This window comes from Penicillium argentinense (assembly GCF_028826775.1).
Source record: "Penicillium argentinense strain IBT 30761 chromosome Unknown utg000009l_segment0_segment0, whole genome shotgun sequence".
Classification (NCBI taxonomy): Eukaryota; Fungi; Ascomycota; class Eurotiomycetes; order Eurotiales; family Aspergillaceae; genus Penicillium; species Penicillium argentinense.
Window position 1 is genome coordinate 3,833,510 of NW_026622668.1, and position 20,469 is coordinate 3,853,978.

The following is a 20,469-nucleotide window of genomic DNA, read 5'->3' on the forward strand; positions in this document are numbered from 1 at the left end:
GATTGATAAGAGATGCTTCGGTGTTCATATTATTGAGGGGAGTTGATTGTGTGTAAGATACAAGTACGCTGGTAAGACAGGTATACATGTATGCACGTGATCCCAGCCCCCATGATTATCTCAGTAACCGGGATATTCAACAAACCTAATAGGTTACAGTACCCATTAGGTTACCTAATCTGATAGCACCTAATTTTACATAAAATTTGGTCTTAGTGCTCATAGCTTTGCTTGCTAAGTAGAGTAAAATGCCTGTTATTTACTACTGTATGAGTTCGTCTATTAACACTGAGAATTCTCACCCATCTCACCCACACTCACCCTAAGGTGAGATCCATCGCTAGTTTAACAGTCGAGGCTTCTTAGAAATTGACCGCGCATAACATGTGGCTAGTCTACGGTTAATAGTCGGGTGGGTGTCGCCCGGGTGAGAATAGGGTGAGCGCCGCTTTAGCGTCGCGCGTGTTGAAATATCCCGGTTACTGGGATAATCATGGGGGCTGGGATCACGTGCATGCCTATATACCTGTTCACCAGTCTACTTGTATCTTACACAATCAACTCCCCTCAACAACATGAACACTGAAGCATCACTTATAAATCAACAGCGCGACCGGGGGTGGGAAGAGTGAGTGCGCAATAGACAGGGTGAGAATGGGGTGAGACCGGGTGATATGGATTTCTTTTACCATCGCCACTGCACTGACATTCTTGGCTATAACTTTGATTGGATTGTGCTTCGAAATCTGAGAACCTCAAGCCCTTGGTCTGTATATACGTATGATAGTAGTATATCGTGACTCTGAAGAGATTTGACTTGTCGCTTCGGAACTTGAAGGCAATGCGACGATCGGTATGAGTATGTAATATAAGCAAAGGTCCCTCAACCAGACAACTACCTCTAAAGCTATGTGTCACGTCCTCACTTTTTGCCAAGAAATTAGAAGTTCATCTTCTGCTCATACTCCTCCGGCGACAAAGACAGCATTTCTCTATGCTCTTCAGGGGTGAGCTTCCTTGCACTATACTGAATATTTTCTTCCACCGAAAGCATCCCAAGCTTTCTTGCAGCTTCCTGGATACCAACACTCCGATGAGTCTCAATGACGATATCTGTGGCCTCGGGGTCAATTTCTTGCGAGGGTCGGCCCAGAGAATGAAGAAGAGTAAACTGGGCTCTTGGATGAAGGCGGGCTTATCAAGAACCACTGTAAAATAATGATGGGAAATTGGGCGGAAAGAAAAGTCACGTAAACTCTGAGGCAGTACCCGAATGAACGTTCCTGAGCCCGCCCCGAATTCATGGGAGGCACCGATATCAAGTCCGTTGGGTGGCGCGGATATAAGGGATGATAAGGAAGAGCCTGGGATCCGGAACTCGAAGTAAATTGTTTTGGAGGGGAGGTGGGAAATAATGCCCGTGGTGAATGTACGTGCGGTGGTTTCTAGGAGAACGGTCTGATCATGATTGATGTCTGCTAAGAATGGCACGTAGATCACGTATTGGATGTCGGATTCCTTGTCCGCGGAGTTTGTAACTGTGACCGATTTGTTCTCGGATCTCCAGGTCAGACGAAGAATATTTGAGTCAATAGATTGGACATCTGCTGTTTGCTGTTGCTGCTCCAAAATCTGCTGAATGTCTTGGGTGGTTGGATTCTCCTCAGATGGTGTGGGTGGGGGCGGTTCATGGAGCCCATAATCATGCTGCCCATAAACATAAACTGAATAGGATTGTGTCATCAAATCCTTTATATCGAAACCAAGTATACACTGATCAACCGTGATTTTCACAGTGATATCGCGAATTTCGGGATAGACAGCAATACCCCACTCCTTAAAGGTTTAAGTTCAGTTGGAGGACGGATAAGGCGTTTGATTATAGGGAGCTCCTTCACTGCAGGTGGAAGACTCCGATCGAAACTAATCCACCAGGGACCCGTGCCATGGTTATTGTCACGGAATGCACCTTTAAGATAGCTCTTAGACGTAAGAAGGAAGCAGAATCCAGACATGAACTGATCCTTGAAGCTGGTTTGCATTGTGGGAATCAATGGGGGAAGACTTTCATCTTCTTTGCCTTCCTGCTGGTGAAGACGCTTACGATAAGCAACTTCACGACGCTGATGCTCTACACAGGCCAGACCATCCGATGGCTTGTATGAGTAGATCTCCAGAAAGGGAGGCTGGTCGAATTCAGAGAAGAAATAGTCTTATAGCTTGTTGAACTCCTCTGGCTAGATGGGAGTTTTGCTGTATACTTGGATTCGGTACGCCTCGATTTCATCTTGCTCTGGCTGATAAAATTCCCTTGTGTAGCTAGCCACCTTCCCTAGAATGACCGGGTTGCCTTGATGGTCGACATAGTCCCGTTGGATCCATCGGATCGGTTCTTCGGGTGAATCCCGTGCAATCTGCGATGTTCTCACCATGGTGTTAGCAAGATGTGAGGTCGATTGAATGGGTGAAAGATGCCAGGTGGAAGTGGGATGTGGGGCTGAAAATACGTTGGATAAGGACCCTGTCGCCAAGAAAGGAGATGATGATGATCTGCGCCGTGTTCCTACGTTCAGCCCAGTCAATCCACCAACCACCCATCGCCCCACACGGGGTCGATTTACAGTGGGGCCGAAAAAACTCGTCCATATCCACATGCTTATCAAAAACCTACAGCGACGAGAGGCAGTGGGAGAAATACAACACCGATGAGGAACGATATCGAAGGAACAGGGCATGTTGAAAAACGGCATGCCAACTGGAGCAGATGTGGAAGCAGAAGCATGAGATGGTGCGGCAATACGGGGATGGGATGTGGCCGCATGGCACGGCATGTGCTGGCATAAGCCGATTACATTCATTTTGAGCGTTCTATGACGGTTTTTGTGAGATTATCACCCGTTTTTGAATCGCGACATGCAGTGTTTTCTTTGTATTTGTTACTGTTGGGCGTGGCGTTTGGACGAGTTCTTGTTTCCGACGGAGGAAGCACCTGCATAGCCATTACGTTCTAGTTGGGCTGCATCAGGTTAATAGAACTTTGAATTGAATTGAATTGAATTGAATATCCACGTGCTTATATCACGGTCAATAGATGCAGCGCATAGGTGGACAGACCGCGATGGAGCTTGGAATGAAGTTTGCAATGTAAGCAAGCAAGGGGCAATTTTGGTTCGCCCGGATGGTATTGTCGCGTGGCGTGGAGAGGATCACGACTCTACACTGTCTGAGCTTTTGAAGCAGTTTTTAAGTGTTGGCGGACCTGTCTCGAGCTTCTTGTAACAACAATTCAATTTGTTGTAAATACAACGGTAGCTTTTGAAATCCTTGAATGTGTACTTGGAACGTTACCTGTGATGAAAAGTAATCACAAACATTGAAAACGGAGAGGAGTAAGGAAAAGTAATTCACGAAATAATAAACGGTAATAGGGAACAGGGCCTCGCGCTGTCCGTATGTTTTGAATATTTCATGGGTAGTTAAGATGCTCCGAAATGCTCATTTCCATGCTTATCAGTTAGCGGCTATTATACAATCTCTGATGTCTGCCCTGACCAACATTATTGCCGAACCTTTTCCCCGTATGCCAGCGAACAAACAATAAATTCAGTCACATCTTGCTGGTCAAACGCGAGGAGTGTCTCAATTTTTTTTCCTCCAAAGGCCTTTGTGCCCCCGTATATGGTCTGTTTAATCGTGCCTCCACTTTTCCTTTCCCCCCTGCCCTCCGTCTGCTTCGTTCTTTTCGCTGTTGCCTTATTCCGACGGGGGAAGATCTCGTGCTTCCCTAGCCACTCCTTCACTATGTTGTTTTCATGCGCAGCAAGTGAATGGCCTTGGATTTAATAAGAAAGAGAGAACTTCCTATGAATTTCACAAGTAGAAGACCAGGTAGAGTTGAATTTGAAAGAAATCGGCAATGGGCATCAGACGAGCAGAGAATAGGTGAGGAAAAGCCTCAGATCCAGAGGTTGGCATGGTCCCCGAACACCTGCGTTTTAGGGCTGGAATGAATAATATGTACATGGGCTTTTTTTGGGGGCTATGGGTTGAATAATATACAAACACGAAAAGGGAACAGAAACAGTTCAGCGCATTATTGCTCTCTGACTCCTATCCCCAATTGTGCAGCGAGCTCACTCAGAGTATCTAGGTATTCTAGTCTTTTGCTTTGCATACGGACTTGCTCCTTTCTCGCCATTGACCGTAGTAAGCGCACGATCTCTTCCAAAAGCTTCAAGTCTTGGGTCGTGTGAGGACTCTGGTTGAAGAGCAACATTGAAAGCAATCATAGCGAACGCAGACAGGAAAAAGACCATTATGAGACTAGAAAGATCTCATCCAGCCTTGCACCAAGTCAATGCAGAATGTAAACAAAACCTTATAAAATAATGTGCATGTCCGCATTGTTTTGAATGGTTTAAAGCATAGAAGTACACTTGGACTTAAGAGTTGCCGTCACCAGTTTTTTGTTCCCTTTTTTGTGTGATTATCTGGCCTAGAGGATCCCTATGGGATCCGTTCCCCCGAAAATTTGAATACGTAGCCCTATCCCTTATATAATTGTAAATTCAGATCTGCTGTTTGATGAAGCGGATCGGCGTGTGGGGACATTCCGTTCTATGCTTCATTCCTGCCGATCCCGGATATACGGAATTGGATAAATTAGAAGTACATCGGAAACGTTCCGCTTTGTCATGTGGGCTCTTATTAAACGGAGTTAACCTCCAGACTGTATCTGTCAAGTATACTCACTCATCCTATATATCACCTACAAATTCCGCTTGTTGTTAGTGTTGTGGGATGACCAACCTGGATCTCGGCGTTGATATTCCTGAGGCGCCCCCGCAATCATGTCATTGAAAGTCAGCGGTCTTAACGTACTGCACCGGCCTGTACAAGCTCCTGAAAATTCAGATCCTCAATATGATGGCCCCCAGTCTTCTACCACGATTTTACCCAAGGATTTCAGAAAGAGCCCAGATGCCGCAGCTTTTCGAACCGCTACGATCTTTACAAAGGACATCGAAATTGTTCTACGAGATGGAACAAAGATACGCGCAGATATTTTCCGCCCGCACGATTCTGCTAATTCTGTCCCGGCATTGATCGCTTGGAGCCCTTATGGGAAATCCGGCCGAGGTGAAATCTGCCTCCCTGATTTCCGATAGTATGATTCCTAATTCTCCTTGACAGGGCATTTCAACCTCAGTATAGTGCCTGAGAGGGTGGGAGTACCTGAAAAAAGGCTGTCGGGCTTTGAGAAATTTGAAGCACCAGATCCTGCGGAATGGACGGCCCGTGGATACGCTATTGTGAATGTAGATCCCCGAGGGGTTTACGACTCCGAAGGAGATATTCGGTATGTTCTCAGGGACTCCTTTTCTTTTAGAAGTACAAAAATTCTAATTACTGCAGTTGGTTGGGTTCCGCAGAAGGTCAAGATGGGTATGATGTCGTGGAAGAAATTGCCAAAATGCCGTGGTGTAACGGCAGTGTCGGGCTTGTCGGTAATTCATGGCTAGGCATGGCACAGTGGTTCATCGCAGCCGAGCGGCCGCCTCATTTGAAATGTATCGCTCCTTTAGAAGGGGCAAGCGACATGTATCGTGAGCTCTGGTGTCGTGGTGGCATACCTCAATGGCCATTCTGGGGATTCTTAGCCGAGACAATGTGTGGTTTGTGGCCCCACGCTGAACCTCATCGTGCCCCTGGCTAACAGTCTCAAGGGCGGAATCGTCGAGAAGATGTGAAGGGGATGCTCGACGAGTATCCCCTCATGAACGAGTATTGGGAGGATAAAAGAGCTAGAATCGACCGTATCAACGTTCCAGCTTATATTCTTGCAAGTTATTCCACTTTCCTGCACACCATGGGATCGTTCCGTGGATTTGAAGAGCTTGGGAATGACCAGAAGTGGTAAGAAAGCTGCCTGAATTTCTCCCCGGATGCTTGAGGCCACTCATCTAACAAATCGCTTCTAGGTTGCGAGTCCATCCTACCCAAGAGTGGTTTGACCTTTATCAAACCAGTACAAATGATGAACTCCAGATGTTCTTCGACAGATATACCAAAGGCATTCAGAATGGCTGGGAAAATACTCAAAGGGTGCGGGTTTCTCTTCTACGGTTTAACAAAGTCAGTTGCACTTAACCGTATCGGCGATATTCTACTAATCGAAGGTTAGGAACCTATCGTGAACTACCCTTTCAACACCTGGCCTATTCCCACAACCAAACACGAGGCTCTCTATCTGACTAAAGATGGTCTTTTGTCGAAAAAGCCACCATTACAAACCGAAACGTTGTCGTATCAGTCAGACGTCAGAAGCTTCCAGATTGATTCTGATAGCGAAGAACTTCAATTTGAGTACACTTTTGCTCGGAAGACCTGCCTTCTGGGCTGCTCGCGCGCTTTGCTTCAAATGTCTTGCCCGGACTACGATGACATGGATGTTTTCGTTCAACTGCGCAAAGCGGACAAGGATGGTCACATGTTGCAAAACATCAACATTCCTTTTCAAGATCTAGGAAAAAGTGCCGACGAAATTGAAAACGTCAATCCTCTCAAATACCTTGGTCCAACCGGGGCTCTTCGTGGGAGTCACCGTGCCATTGATCCAAGGTTGTCAACGCCTCTTTGGACCGAGCATGATTATACTTCCCGAGAACCTGTGAAGCGAGGGGAGATAATTACGATGGACATCGGTATATGGCAAACAGGTATAGTCTTTGACGTCGGAGAAAGACTGGTTCTTAAGGTTTCGGGCCATAACATGACCCTGGCTGAGTTCACTGCGCTACGAGGGCAGTTGACTGCTGCGAATGTGGGCAGGCACGTACTTCATGTCGGGGGAATGTATCAAAGTCGCTTAGTGATTCCATTGGTGGAAATTGATCAACGGTAGTACGTGATGTCCGCCCACGCCAGGCTGATTAGGTGGGTATGCATGCCCAGGTATCGAAGACTTTATGTTGTATAGAACAATGTAGTATGCGGTTGATTTTCTGTTTGTACCGCGGGCAATTTAGTCACATCGTGCTGCGTGATTGCCTCGATGGAAAAAAAATTGATTACCAATGTGCTTTTGCAATCCTATGTACCTTTGCATTTGGATACATGCAGATTTCAGTCTGGAAGATCGTCATTCTGTCCACATTGGAACTAGTCTAGGTATTGTTAAAAGAAAATTGAGTAATCCTGCAAGGAATGGGAATCGAGGCATGTTTTTTTAAAAGAGATCTGAGATAAGTTTTTCAATGAATTTTTCTAACCACATGCTTTCATATCTCTAACGCCTCTCCGGACTCCCATCTCCAAAAAAAATAACTGGCAAATAACTTTGTTCGAGAAGGAAGTGTGAATGTTCACTGCCATTTAACAAAAGTGACTTGCCGACATTCCACCCTACTTCCGTCCTAAGGCTTGCGAAGCGGGTCTGGTCTATCTCACTTGGTGTAACAGATGGGTCCACCGTCAGGGGGATAGTAGATTGGAATACAGTCGTCCACGCCATCGAACATCCATCCGAGTTGACAAGGGACACTTAAGAGCAGTGGAGGTTCTTGTGGTCCCAGAAAAATCCAACTTTGCAGTCGCTCTTGACACACTGGCGGCCCTCCCGGTGCTCATCCGGCTTGCAATCCTGTATCGCTTCACATTCATTTCCGTTCCAAAAGGGTTTGGGGTCCTTTAGTGTTCCAGAGGAATCAACCGAGATCACCTGGCCAGGACAACTGTAGAGTAGCTTGCACCAAAAAGAGTAAACAGCTTGGAATACGAGGCCACAATATAGTTGACCTTGTCACCTGTATGGAGTCAGCGCTGTTGTAGAGCTCTCGCATTGGATCTATGATGACTCACAGCTTTCGACGATGGATACATTTCCCTTGAACACGCCTTGAACAGGAGAGAATAGACTGAGTCAATTGAATAGCTTTGGTACGAGTTTCCATCTGTGATGTAAAGATGTCATTGTTCTGTAGAATTGTAAGTACATCTTTGTATTCGAAGACGTCCACGGGGCGGTCGTCGTTCCGTGTTGACTCACATCTGTAGCAATCCACTTCGAACTGGAAAGTCCTAGAGTTCCGTTGTAAATGGCGCTCAGCTAAGAAGACACATCGTCAAACTCGAGCCCATACAGGGAATGTTCCCTGTATGATCCCGAGTATAACTGATGAAATTGACCTAGAGCGGGTGAAGACAAAAGGACGTCAGCAATCCACCACTGAAAATCATCCTGTATTAAAAATGCTTGATTCAAGCCCCTTAGCAGATTCTGGAGACTCCTGAAGCCTTATGAATGAATGCCTTTGAAGGCACCGGGTGTCAATCGAAGTGTGTCAGACAGGCATATGTGTATGGGGTGTCCATACGTAATGGGCTGACGTTTGTGGTCCCTTGATGCTCACGCAATAAAGCTTATCATTGCTTAACTTGGTCCGTTAAGCGTAATTTGCTTTACGTGAAGCATAAATATCCGCCGCTTTTCACATGGCAGCTTGTTGTCTCTGAAGGGCTGAGACTCAAAATGTGACTGGAATGCGTCGTATACGCCACTTTCGGTAGTTGTGGTGCCTTTCAATTGCTGGAGTTGAAAATTGAATGGCAATAAAATTGAATGGCAATAATATTCTTGCTGTATAATCAATGAGTGTAAAGACAGCAATTAAGTAGGCATAACATGACACATTTATCCATAAGCGAGTTCTATCATCGTTCATTCTACTCTATTCCATTATGTCATCGAATCCTGACGTCAAAAGCACCTTCGTGGCTGCCGATGGTCGAGTAAATTCAAGGGAGCTCACATCCATTCGTCCAGTCGCAACTCTACCCAGCGTCTCGGAAAACTGCGATGCATCTAAGGGGTAGGCTGGGGAGCCTGAACAAAGTCGGCCACGGGCGGGTTGGCAAGGACATCATCAGTGTAGGAGGGGTAAATGATAAGACCATCCTTGACAACGGACATTTGCGTCCACGCCGGATCCGCATCTCCAACGTAGTTGCTGGTGACAGTGTAGGCGCCACACTGGGTAGGGCCACCGCTGGCGTCGGGGCCGTTCACGATGTAGGTGCAGTCAGTAGTCTCAGAACCATCGAAAATGCCAAAGGTCCAGGTGCACGAGGAGTTGTCTTCAGTGCACTCACGCGCAAGACCCTGGATACTCCAGTCGGAGGATCTCGTGACACTGGCAGAGAGAGTAGGGGCGGCGAGGACTGCCGAGGCGGCTAAGAGGGTGGCCAGGATAGTCTGAGTAGCGTACATTGTTGCGGTTGATTTGGTTGATTTTGAACAAACGGTGAGATGTTCGGTATTTTGTTTTGGGGTGGATGATGATCTGGTTTGTTGACGACGTTGATGGATAACCTCATTTTTTTTTTGCGGGAGCATCGACGGTATTTAAGTCTTGAGAATGCATCCATGGTCTTGTGCTGATTGAAGTGTTCAGTGCCGGAACAGGGCAGGAGTGCTCGTTCGTAGCTCTATCCATATGCGTTCGCTTGTGGAATGTGGGGAACGATAGTAAGGCATCAAGAACGCATCCAATCGGAAGGAGACTGCTGCGGCTTCCTGGGCCGCCCTATGGTGGGCCTGACGTCTGTTCGCAGCCGCAAGACATTTGGCGGACCGAAGCCAGCCCTGCTCAGGGACGCCTAAAGTAGGTCATCCATGCTTTGTTTTCGTTTTCCAACTCATATGGGCTTCAACCCAGTCGGCGAGACTGAATACCCCCGACCGGAGCTTTTGGAGAGTTGTCTGATCATGGGAAAGAATATGGAGCATTGATTGATCATTGCTGAGCGCAAAAGGCCAGTCCCTTATTCCCACCCCCTGGACTACGTCGTAGAATCATGCAGGGCGTTTCTAGGTTATAATTATGGCGTCGGGCTGTAGCTGGAGACCTTAAACTCGGATTGCCGGCAACGCCCCAAATTCCCGCACTTGGTTCAGGCGAGCCAGGGCCAAGCGGTTGCCAACAAGGTCGATATGTATGATGCGTTGTCTCGTGAGATCAATGCGCGGATCTCCCGAGGATGGGGCAGTAATGGTTCTGTGTTCTGGACTTGAATCCAAAATAATTCTCTGCCGGAATGCTGCGTTTGGCGCCATGCAGCAAGCGACACCGCCTGCCTGGGCCCGATGAATCGAGAGTGCGAAGAACAACAGGCTGTGCAAGCCGGATGGGCGGGATTATTCGACTTCAAGGACTCTATGGAAGTGGCCTCGGGAGGACGGTACTAGCGCAAGTATTCGCGTGCCAGGTAACTCGGAAAATGTCAGCCTTCAAAGCAAAGAGATTGGGTGCCATCGGGGTCCCTCAGCCTGCGGCTCACCATCTTTTGAGGAATTATAGCTGGCTGCTGCGTTGGAGGGGTAAATGAGGGGTGGACAAGGTAAACATTCCAAGCGACTGGGAGATTTGAAGAGCCCAGTCGCTTTTACATAAGAACTTCGACAATCTCGTGCTGAAACAGAAAGCAAGGCAGAGGAGCAAGATCGCGATCGTAATAGTCGGTTCTAGGCATGCGATGTAAAGCCCAGTGCGTGCAAACAGAGAGCAGAACTCCTACGACCACAGGTTCGAATCGAATGATCCATACATGAAAATTTATCTACTCGGTATTGTCATTATACTCGAAGACTTTTGTCAGTCAAGTTCACACGATATCCAATCATTAACCGACGGCGTCGTGGGAGATGTTCGTCGCCCGACCGAGGATATTTCTAGGCGATTGGCGGGACGCGCCTGTTACTTGCACTTAGCCGCTCTCCTTACCAAACCCCAAACTCCTGTTCCCCTAGAATATCTTTTGCCGCAGGATTTGCATTCCGATAGCCGGTTCTTACTTGCTGACAAGCTCTCGATTCCCATATTAGGATTTCTCCTTTGACCAGCCGGCGCCAAATTTGTTTCACCTCTATAGCATTAGGGGCCGATGAAAATAGTCAACATCCAAACCCTACCCGATGCAAGTCTTCGAGGTATCCTACACTCTCTGGCCAGCGCTACGCCAGTGGAGGAATTGAGACCGATGTTACCGTGGTGTATTTAAGATACACAACGCTTGGATGAATTTGATTTGTAGAAGTAAATATCCTGCTAAATCCTGCATAATTTCGGATCTTTCGAACTCGTGGCCGAGCCCATTCCATTCACCAGCCGCGAATGAGACACGAATACGGCGATCCTTATGAGAAACGACCATCGTCCTACACAATTCGTGCAAAAGCCGATTACGATGTGTATAAGAGGCCCTCGGAGGGTCACGCGCATCTTTCAGCCGAAATGCGCCGTTGCGAAAACACCGCGGTGGGAAAGGCAACCTACCCTGAAGACTCTCATTATGATCAGCTTTTGCATAGAACTGAGGTTGCAGAATTCGGCCGTCAAACGGCAAAATCTGTGAGGCAGCCTCTGCAGGAAATGTTTATTAGCCTCAGCTAATTCGACTTGACAAGGCTGCGCAATCCCGTACGGGATTCGATCAGAAGTACCCACAGGGTTATGGGACTAGTGACGCGATCCAAGGCCACACTATTCAAGCTAGGGACCAGCGCTGGTCTGACAAATTCTGCCGAGAAGGCGAAGGCGCATCAAGTCAGAAGCTAGTTGCTTGGGGAAAGCCAAATCAGCGTCAACGCGGCGGAGATTAGACGTGGACCCTTAAAGGGCACTTCTGAACTCAGTGGAATGTTAAAATCACCATCTAACGAGATTTCCCAAATAATGGATGTCTGCTTTAACACCAATTCCATATACGTTTCCTGTCAATTATTTATGTTTTCGGTCAATCTTTTTCCTTTTCCTTTTTTGCTCGTTCCTGCTGAATTTTGTTCTGACTCGGACTTTGCATTGCCTTTTCCAAGTCCTGTAGAACCACTTTCGTACGCATTTTCTGGTTTAATTCATTTGTTCATAGTCTTATTTCATTCTTCCTATCTGAGATATTTTCATATTTATGGATTCTTAGTGGTATTCAATTTCTAACCACTCTCATCCTTTTTGAATATCGAATCAACCTTCCGCTATTTTCCAACCCTATCAACATAGTTTGAAACCCTGTGGCATGTCAGACTAATTCCATTTTGATTTTTGGAGTTGCCTACTCTATCAAATTCCCATCTGGGTCTCTCACGTAGACACTTCGAATCTTTCCAACCGCCCCGGTGCGATCGACGACCTGGGCACCTTCAAGGACCTATGGAAACTAGCTTAGCACGTTTACTCGTCGGAATCCTCCGTCGACTCACCTCGATTTTGGCATCCTGGAAGGCTTGGTGAACCTTATCCACATTCTCGTCTGTCAAGAAGCACAAATCGGCGCTGCCGGGCTTGACATTCTGCGCCTTGGGTTCGAATTCTTTCCCAGAAAGATGAAGATTGATCTTCTGAGTGCCAAAGAGAAGGGCGTGCCTGTTCATTCAGTCATTAAGCCCCCTTCGGAAGTGTGGGTGGGATGTCCTCACCTCTCTACCGAGGGATCCTTCGGTGATATAAAGACTTCATGCCGCATCCCTAGATGGGTCGTGTAGAAGTCCACTGTCTCTGGAATGGATCGGACTGTGAGAACCAAGTGGTCCAGCGACCGGACTGCAAATTTTCCAGTCATATCCTGACGATGCTGATGAGAGGTGGCGTCGAATTTCAGGATGGGAAGTAGGTATGTAGGCGAGTTACCGGCTATTTCACAGCCTCGGGAACGGGCCGGTCGGCGCCGATGCGTGGATCCCGAGGTGTGCACCTCAGCCCTACCAATCGTAGTACATGCCGCCATAACCATTTGTCTGGGGGTAGTAGTGTATTTCGGATCAAATTATACATTAGTCCCATCGAGAACGGTTCAAATCGCGACAAAATTGGAAAACCCAGACCTGGTCGTCACTGGAGACGAAGTTCCAGTCGATGTGGTTGCTGATCGCCTGTGCCATCTTGCTACAAACACGTCTGGTTGCATCCACGCCGTTAGCGGAGTTAAATCGCGACTACAACTTCAGGCCTGGCGGCAAACGGTAGACAAAATCCGTCGGATTCCCCTAGGAGCCTACAGCCTCGGTGGGTCAAGGCAGACTGGAAATCGACCAACCAGCATGCGATATCTCGGCTATATGCAATCCTTGGAACTTCATTTGCGGTCGGCGACGAAAAAACCATCGCTATGTGCGAGAAACTGTCCAAAGATGAGCAAGTGGGATTGCGGCTATTCACCAGATCAACACAAACCAGAATCTTCTCACTCAAGCAGAAGCCATTCGCTATGCCATGGATCAATTTGCCTGCAAAAGTAAGGTGGCATGGTTGATGGCAGGACTTGTTTATTCTGATTTTGGTAAGTCTGGAGACGGGACGTGTGTTCACCTACAATTTCAGCAACGAAGCGAAAAATGGTGCGAAAAGATCGAATTAAGAGGAAAAAGAGAAGCGTCCGGGGTGTTGAGGGAAAAATGAAGAATCTCCAGGACTTATCACAAGATCTATGCCATGTATCTTTATCCCGCCGTTACGCTCCTTTTGTTTCCTGGGTCGAGGGTTATCTCTGAGGCCTCTCATATACAGACCTCCAACCTGGAAATGTTATCCCTGACCTTCCATACTTCGTAGCAGGCCATACCAGATCGGTTCGAAGCTAGTCACATGACCCTCAATCCGTCGCTGACTAAACCGCCAAGAAAGTTGAAGCCTGAATAGTTTGGCCACAACGGGACCCTAGCTTAACTACTCGTCATGTATTGCATCATGTGACTTTTCACTTCGTTGACCGCTGGCCAATCTCCCTACCGGCAACATTTACTTGCACAGAGAGAATGCGTCGGTTCGAACGGATCAGTCATGTCGTCGAATCTGTGGAGGAGTATCGTGTCGGGGGTTACCACCCCGTTCACCTCGGGGACATGTTCCACCAGAGGTATCGGGTTGTGGGCAAGTGGGGTTATGGCGAATTCTCCACGGTGTGGATCGCAGAAGATCTAAGGTTTGTTGTATCCTAGGATGTCTCTTTTCTATTTTGCCAGTGATCGTCGGACTTACACTTCCCATGCTATAGGCTCCAAAGGAACGTCACATTGAAGATCCTCAGAGCAGATGCATCGAAGGATAGCCGCGAGCTTTCTGTTCTCCTTCGCCTATCTGAAAGCAGCATCCATCATTCAGGCGAAAATCACGTCCTGCAATTGTTGGATCATTTTGAGCATAGAGGGCCCAACGGCTTGCATCTTTGTCTTGTGTTTCCTGTCATGATGTCTGATGGCAACGCAATAAATGCCCGAGGAAAGCCCCGATGCCCAGGCTATATCCGCAAGGTCTTGAAGCAAATACTGCTCGGTCTTAACTACATCCATACTCTAGGATTGATTCATTGCGGTATGTTTCGTTTTGGCCGAATTCCCAAAAGATGAATGTTAATTTGTGAGCAGATCTCCAACCAGGCAATACACTATTCACCGTAGATAGTGATCTATCAAACGAATCTATGATGGAACAAGAATTCATCCCTGTCAAGTGGCTTCCGGGAGTTGAAGCCGATGACAGTGCTCCACGCTATCTTATGGACTCGCGGCGACCTTATGGAATGCTAGACGATGCACCCATTTCGGATCTCATTGTCAAGATTGGCGATATGGGCGGAGGTCTATCCCACCCATTGATTGACACGGTAGTACACATCATTGACGAATATTGTAGTCATATGGAAGTTTGAGTCCGGGCCTGATTCTCGTCCCATTATGCCACTGGGTTTAAGGGCTCCCGAGCTACTCCAACCAAGTCCTTGGGATGAGAAGATTGATATATGGGCTCTGGGATGCTTGGTATGTTTCCTTTCTCGATATAACAGGGTCACAATCTGATTATTGTTCGCGGATCTTCGAGCTTGCTACAAACGAACCACTTTTTCCGATACTCACCTGGGGAAGCACGGCTGAGGAGCTCCGCCAGCTTTTGCAATCTCTCGAATCCAAACTATTTGAAAATGGTTTCCAAAATTTCGCTACCTTCCTTGGTGAGCGGTTGCCGACTGAATTCGGTACAGAAAACATTTCACAGCTGGCAGATATTCTTTGGTCAATGTTGCAGGAGCTTCCCCGGAATCGGAAAACAGCCACTGAGCTTCTCAGTCACTCGTTTCTGGCTGAATAGTTGGATTGATTGAAGGTATAGAATCGCTTGCCTCGAGTCATTTCATATAGGAGATTGCCGCAGCCTCATCCCTTCGTCCCAGACTACACTCCCCATCATGACATCTCCTCGATATATACTTTGAACCTCGCTTATACACTGTGCCAATTTCAGCGGTAACAGTTTGGAAGACCATCTCCACCTTGTTTTGTTAATTTGAAGGCTGCATTTCACCTACGGCTATGTTCTTTGCTCAGCCACCAATCTACTCGGGGCATCTACCTAACCACCATGTTTGGCTAGCAAATGGATGAATCTTTAATTGCCTTCTAAGTACAGTTGAAGTTGGCTGGGGACAAATGGTTCACTTTCTCGCTTGCTGATGGCTTACTGGGAGAAACATCTCGGGGTTTTTGTTTGACTGTCCTTACCGTTTACGTCATTCCGTATATGTTATCTGCGATCGAGCTCTACAGATATTGATCACAAAAGGTGTCTTCTCATTTAAAAGGTGTCTTACTCGAATATATAGACTGTCACTTGTTTCATCTGTAGATTCCTGTGCTGCTTTCCTTCTACTAGTGGTACCAAAGTGGTGATCCATGGACCCAGCTCTTTTCGCCCCATCGAGCCCAGCACTAGCCCCATCCAATGAACGCCCGGGACCCTCAGTCAAGCATCGCCGAGTTCCGCCCAGAACCGTCCGAACTGAGGTCATCAGGCGCTCTCCCACTCTCTACTTATAGTACATTAGCGTAGACAGCATCCGAGCAAGCGACTAGCACGAGGCATTTCCAAAAGCGCCATTTTCCAAGGTCAACGATATAAATCTCCGACCTTTACCGCGGCCAGCACTCACCTTCCAACACTCTCACTGCTACAACCACGAACATGTCCTACACCTCCTACGCTGAAGCGCGCATGTCACACATGTTCCGCCCAACCCCGCGCAAAGCCCTACGGCCCCCAACCCGACAACTCGCCCTACGCCCCGACCACATCGCATCTGCCAACGCCGCCCTCGTCCTTAAACCCGGCCGCGACGACAGCGCGGAGGTGGGCTACTGCATCGAACAGGAAGATGGCACGCCCGTGTACACAGTCACCGGTCGCAAATTCGGCGATCGGACCAGCCGCGAATTTCGCGATGAGTCGGGGTTGCCTTTGTTCGAGATTCATCGGTGGGCAGTGCTTTCTGTGCCGTTTTATTGGTATTTGACGCTGCCCGGAAGTGATCGGAAGGCGAGGATTGCGACGGTGGAGTCGCAGACTTCGTTGAAGGGGGGTGATTTGAAGGTTTCGTTTGAGAATATTGCGTATAACCCGGATACTAAGGACAAGGGTGAAGCGCAGAAAGGCATCACGCTTATGGTGAGGCGGCATGGGGAGGCGTTAAGGCTTTTTGATATTGTGGATGGGGATCGGAGGGTTGGCGAGGTGCGTGAGAGTATTCGGTTTAATGAGAAGTTGTTCTTGACGAAGAAGTCGAGGCGTCAGGGGGCGCGGCCGGCGATGGAGATTGTGGTTGTGCCGGGTGTGGATGCATCTCTGGTAGGTGATGCTATACTCACTGTCTATCTAGACATCTTGTATGGTGCCAACTAACCCGGCTTAGGTGGCAGCCATCGCAGTGATCCTGTCGGACTGGTATTTTGGGAGCGGCTAATACGATGCCCGGCGGTGACCAAAGCATTCGATGTTGAAACGTTTCGAGTCATATTTATCCCTGGACTTTATTAATCTCGAATGCGTGCTGCGCCGTCTTTCTCTGTTTTGATCCCATGCACCAACCGCTCCTGGCGAGCAACAATCTGGAATAATCGAAATAGTCGATTCAACATGAAAGCAATCAACTTTAACTGCGACTTATTTGAAATATCAAGAAAAAGAATTTCTTTAACAGACAGTGCAGGATAACCTCACTATACCTCTGTCACAGTATAGAGGTTGTACAAAGCAGAAAGTGGATTCCATGCGCCACCAACATTCGGTAGCCACGCGCCCAATTTACACGCGTCGCATATCCACTCGATCGCAAAAGCAACCAACGCTCGTGTCACTCGTCGCGTCACTCCGCTCAGCAAGGCAGTCTAGACGGGCGCGTAGTAGTATATACCAAGTGTGAGACTGTTGCTGCCTCACCAGCCACAGCCGCGATGTTTCAAGTGGCAGTGCCGCCAACCAAACCAACAACAATCGCACGCTGCGCCCAGCTGGTTCATGAGTCATTTTTCCTGGTATCTACCACACTCTTTACTACTATATTATCATTTTTTGCACAGAACTCGTCTTCTATTTGAAAGCCCCGACGATCTCCTTTTTTTCTTTTTCCATCACATCCCATCGTACCCCGCCCTGCCCCACGAACATTGAATCCCTTGCTGCCCTGCACCGATCGCAATTTCCTCCGTCCAGTCTCAATCCTACCATCCCAATGGAAGCCCGAGTCGGAATCGCTGTCTTCGTCCTCAATGCAGAGGGGAAATTCATCCTCGGCAAACGCAAGGGAAGCCACGGTGCCAGTACGCCCTCCACCTCCACTTCCACCTATTGGACCATCGAACTAACCCTTTTCAAGATACATGGGGCCTCCCCGGCGGCCACCTCGAGTTCGGCGAGTCCTTCGAGACATGCGGCGAGCGCGAACTCCTCGAAGAGACGGGGCTGAAGGTGCAGAATTTGCAATTCCTCACGGCCAATAACAATGTCTTCAGGGATGTGACGCCCAACAAGCACTACGTCACGATCTTCATGGGTGGTGTATGTGAGGAAGGAGCTGAGCCGCAGGTATGATTTCGTTCCCGGAAAAATAGTTCTGTAGATCATCGGAGGTCAACGATCGATCATCGGCATTCCCCTTTTTCGTGCTTCGCTGACAACGAAACGAATTCGTGCAGATCATGGAGCCTGAGAAATGCACCGCTTGGGACTGGGTTTCGTGGGATGAGATGGTGGCCGATGCGAAGATTATGGTGAGCGGCGAGGGAACGCCCTCGAAGGAACTGTTCCTGCCTTTGGTGGAGTTGCTGCTGCAGCGACCGGCATTTAGTATTTCGCGGGAGTTGGTCGAAAACTAGATAAGCAACGGGAGTTGATAGCACCACTATTGTTCTAGCTAGGGATGAATTGCTTTTGCAAATATTACAACATTTTGCTTGTGCTGTGCGATCCTCCATCACCAACACAAGACTTTACCTATTTCTGGCCCGTCCCATCTGATGTATAACCTACCTGTCGATCCATGCATCACCATCACAGCAAAAGGAACAATAATATCCAACCCATTTAATAGTCTTGTCCCCCTTGAATAAAAGGAGAAATCACTTCACTCCTTTGATACAAATCACGTCGCTCATTTCTATCCAGTATCCAACTTTATATACGCCACTAACTCGAGAACTTTCTTCACACCTTTCATCCACGCAAGCCACGCAGTCAATTTCAAAATGCACCTCAAGTTCTTCCTCCAAGCCAGCAGTCTGGCCCTTCTGACCGGCTCCGTTAGCGCCCAGCTGGACACAGACGCCCTAGGCCTGAACCCGATCCTTGGAAGTAATCCTCTCGGCGGCGACTCCAGCCCTTCTGCCTCCACGTCTCCGTCTCCGACTCCCACCTCGACCCCCAGCGCATCTGGATCTCCGGGCCCGCAAGACGAGGAGAGCAGAGGTATCCTTGGTCGCGATATCGGTGGACTGGGTAACCTTGCTGGTGGCGGATTGGGAGGTGGAGGGCTAGGAAACCTCCTCGGAGGAGGTAGTTCTTCCTCCGTGGCACCTTCTTCAGCAACGCCCTCTTCCACTGCGACTCCCAGTGCAAGCGCCACACCGCAGATTGAGCAGAGCAAAGGGCTCCTCGGCCGCGAGCTGGGCGGTGTTGGTAACATGCTGGGCGGTGGCAGCGGTGGTCTGGGTGGTCTGCTGGGAGGACAACAAAGCTCCTCTTCTGTCCAGCCGTCTTCGACGCAGACCCCCTCTTCCTCTGCACAGCCATCCTCAACTCAGACTCCGACATCTTCGATGCAGACTACCCCCTCGTCTAGCTCCGGATTCGCTACGCAGGCTAGTCCCTCGCCCACTGCTGCTCCTTCGCAAATGGTACAGCGAAGCCCGGATTGGCTGGATGGTCTCAATGTGAATGCTATGGATGTTCCTCTGCTTGGTGGCTCTACTGCTTCGTCTTCGTCTATGACCCCTACTTCCATGCAGACGGTGGCTCGGTCTTCGCCTGCTGAGAACTCGCCGAAGGAGACCGGTGTCCCTCAGGGATTCGGTCAGTAGATTGAAGCTTACTGTTGGTCTGGTATGTTACTGCCAGAAGTTATGGATTTACATCAGCTGACTCCTTGCAGCCTGAAGATATTGGCTTGGCAAGATTCTTGGATCCATCCTCTGCTCGGTAGACGGACAGAAGTAATAATGAAGGGAGAACGCCATACTTAATATTTCGACACGAACATTTCGATGGAATAGAATTGTTCATTTTTTGTTACGTTGATTAGTTACTACGACCAGCTACTTCATCTCTAGTGTTACGCAAATACTTGCTGCGTATCTCGGGTCCTGACGCTTAATGTACATCTCTTCGGAATCGCAGGGGAGTGAAAAATAATCAAATGTCGCCATTCTAAATGGAAATTCCTACTAAATCAAGTCCAATTGTCGAAGACCGCAGTGCCAGCGACGCGATGGCCCAACAAAGCGCGACGCGGATTATTCACATTCACGCCCTATACCCAATCCGGTAGGTGCTGGTGTGACGTCTTAACGTCACCAGTCAACCACACGCACCAGCTGGATCCCTTTTCCACAACCAACGAGTGTTTAGCAAATGCAGCATCAATTGAACAGCACGCGACTCGCTTTGCCGCGTTGTCGGACACTCTGTGAACTTTTTTTCTCTTCTGCTAACTTTGCGATCGCCAAGACAACAAAAAATGCACACCGCTACGTCGCGATATCGCGTCAAGAGCGCCAAACAGAAAAAAAACAAAAAAAAAAAAAGGATCCCTGCAAAAATGCCAGTACTGACAGCAACACCCTCACCTCACCGTCTCCTGCCTCCCAACTCTCGGAACAATGAGGCTCGAGAGCCCTTACGCGAAAAGAACCACTTTTCCGTCCCACCACATTGGAAAGACCCGATGTATGATCTCATACCCGACTGAAAACAATGAAAACAGGGATAGGGCCTGCCCTAGCCCCCTACCAGCGCGAATCCTATAAGAATCTTCCGGGGGAACTACCATTCCACTTTTCTTTCTTCTCCAACAATCATCCAATTGAACCCAGGAGAAAAAACGGTTCAATTAGGTTGATTTTTGGCCCTGCTCTTCAGATGAGCCCTGGGCCCGCTA

At 48.4% G+C, this 20,469-nt stretch overlaps 9 protein-coding genes across 9 annotated transcripts; 6 read left to right on the forward strand and 3 right to left on the reverse strand.

The window, feature by feature from the left end:
- Window positions 1–940: 940 nt before the first annotated feature.
- N7532_009007 (uncharacterized protein) lies at window positions 941–2,432 on the reverse strand (the record flags this gene model as incomplete). Its single annotated transcript, XM_056621498.1, has 4 exons — window positions 941–1,113; window positions 1,173–1,836; window positions 1,899–2,186; window positions 2,262–2,432. The coding sequence occupies 4 exons, from the start codon at window positions 2,430–2,432 to the stop codon at window positions 941–943; spliced, it is 1,296 nt and encodes a 431-aa protein (XP_056472304.1).
- Window positions 2,433–4,850: 2,418 nt separating this feature from the next.
- N7532_009008 (CocE/NonD family hydrolase) lies at window positions 4,851–6,904 on the forward strand (the record flags this gene model as incomplete). The annotated part of the gene is made up of 6 exons (XM_056621499.1): window positions 4,851–5,139; window positions 5,194–5,359; window positions 5,416–5,675; window positions 5,727–5,916; window positions 5,982–6,135; window positions 6,185–6,904. 6 exons carry the CDS (start codon window positions 4,851–4,853, stop codon window positions 6,902–6,904), a joined length of 1,779 nt encoding a protein of 592 aa, XP_056472305.1.
- Window positions 6,905–8,863: 1,959 nt separating this feature from the next.
- N7532_009009 (uncharacterized protein) lies at window positions 8,864–9,268 on the reverse strand (the record flags this gene model as incomplete). The annotated part of the gene is made up of 1 exon (XM_056621500.1): window positions 8,864–9,268. One exon carries the CDS (start codon window positions 9,266–9,268, stop codon window positions 8,864–8,866), a length of 405 nt encoding a protein of 134 aa, XP_056472306.1.
- Window positions 9,269–11,171: 1,903 nt separating this feature from the next.
- Window positions 11,172–11,659, forward strand: N7532_009010 (uncharacterized protein; the record flags this gene model as incomplete). The annotated part of the gene is made up of 2 exons (XM_056621501.1): window positions 11,172–11,408; window positions 11,465–11,659. 2 exons carry the CDS (start codon window positions 11,172–11,174, stop codon window positions 11,657–11,659), a joined length of 432 nt encoding a protein of 143 aa, XP_056472307.1.
- A 449-nt stretch (window positions 11,660–12,108) lies between these two features.
- N7532_009011 (VOC family protein) lies at window positions 12,109–12,786 on the reverse strand (the record flags this gene model as incomplete). Its single annotated transcript, XM_056621502.1, has 3 exons — window positions 12,109–12,204; window positions 12,257–12,419; window positions 12,473–12,786. The coding sequence occupies 3 exons, from the start codon at window positions 12,784–12,786 to the stop codon at window positions 12,109–12,111; spliced, it is 573 nt and encodes a 190-aa protein (XP_056472308.1).
- Window positions 12,787–13,714: 928 nt separating this feature from the next.
- Window positions 13,715–15,137, forward strand: N7532_009012 (uncharacterized protein; the record flags this gene model as incomplete). Its single annotated transcript, XM_056621503.1, has 4 exons — window positions 13,715–13,974; window positions 14,047–14,363; window positions 14,417–14,680; window positions 14,836–15,137. Coding segments are annotated over 4 exons (1,143 nt in total), but the record flags the coding sequence as incomplete, so codon positions are not given.
- Window positions 15,138–16,007: 870 nt separating this feature from the next.
- N7532_009013 (uncharacterized protein) lies at window positions 16,008–16,782 on the forward strand (the record flags this gene model as incomplete). Its single annotated transcript, XM_056621504.1, has 2 exons — window positions 16,008–16,667; window positions 16,732–16,782. The coding sequence occupies 2 exons, from the start codon at window positions 16,008–16,010 to the stop codon at window positions 16,780–16,782; spliced, it is 711 nt and encodes a 236-aa protein (XP_056472310.1).
- A 768-nt stretch (window positions 16,783–17,550) lies between these two features.
- N7532_009014 (nucleotide triphosphate diphosphatase NUDT15) lies at window positions 17,551–18,193 on the forward strand (the record flags this gene model as incomplete). Its single annotated transcript, XM_056621505.1, has 3 exons — window positions 17,551–17,638; window positions 17,695–17,903; window positions 18,014–18,193. 3 exons carry the CDS (start codon window positions 17,551–17,553, stop codon window positions 18,191–18,193), a joined length of 477 nt encoding a protein of 158 aa, XP_056472311.1.
- Window positions 18,194–18,562: 369 nt separating this feature from the next.
- N7532_009015 (uncharacterized protein) lies at window positions 18,563–19,393 on the forward strand (the record flags this gene model as incomplete). The annotated part of the gene is made up of 1 exon (XM_056621506.1): window positions 18,563–19,393. The coding sequence occupies one exon, from the start codon at window positions 18,563–18,565 to the stop codon at window positions 19,391–19,393; it is 831 nt and encodes a 276-aa protein (XP_056472312.1).
- Window positions 19,394–20,469: the final 1,076 nt, after the last annotated feature.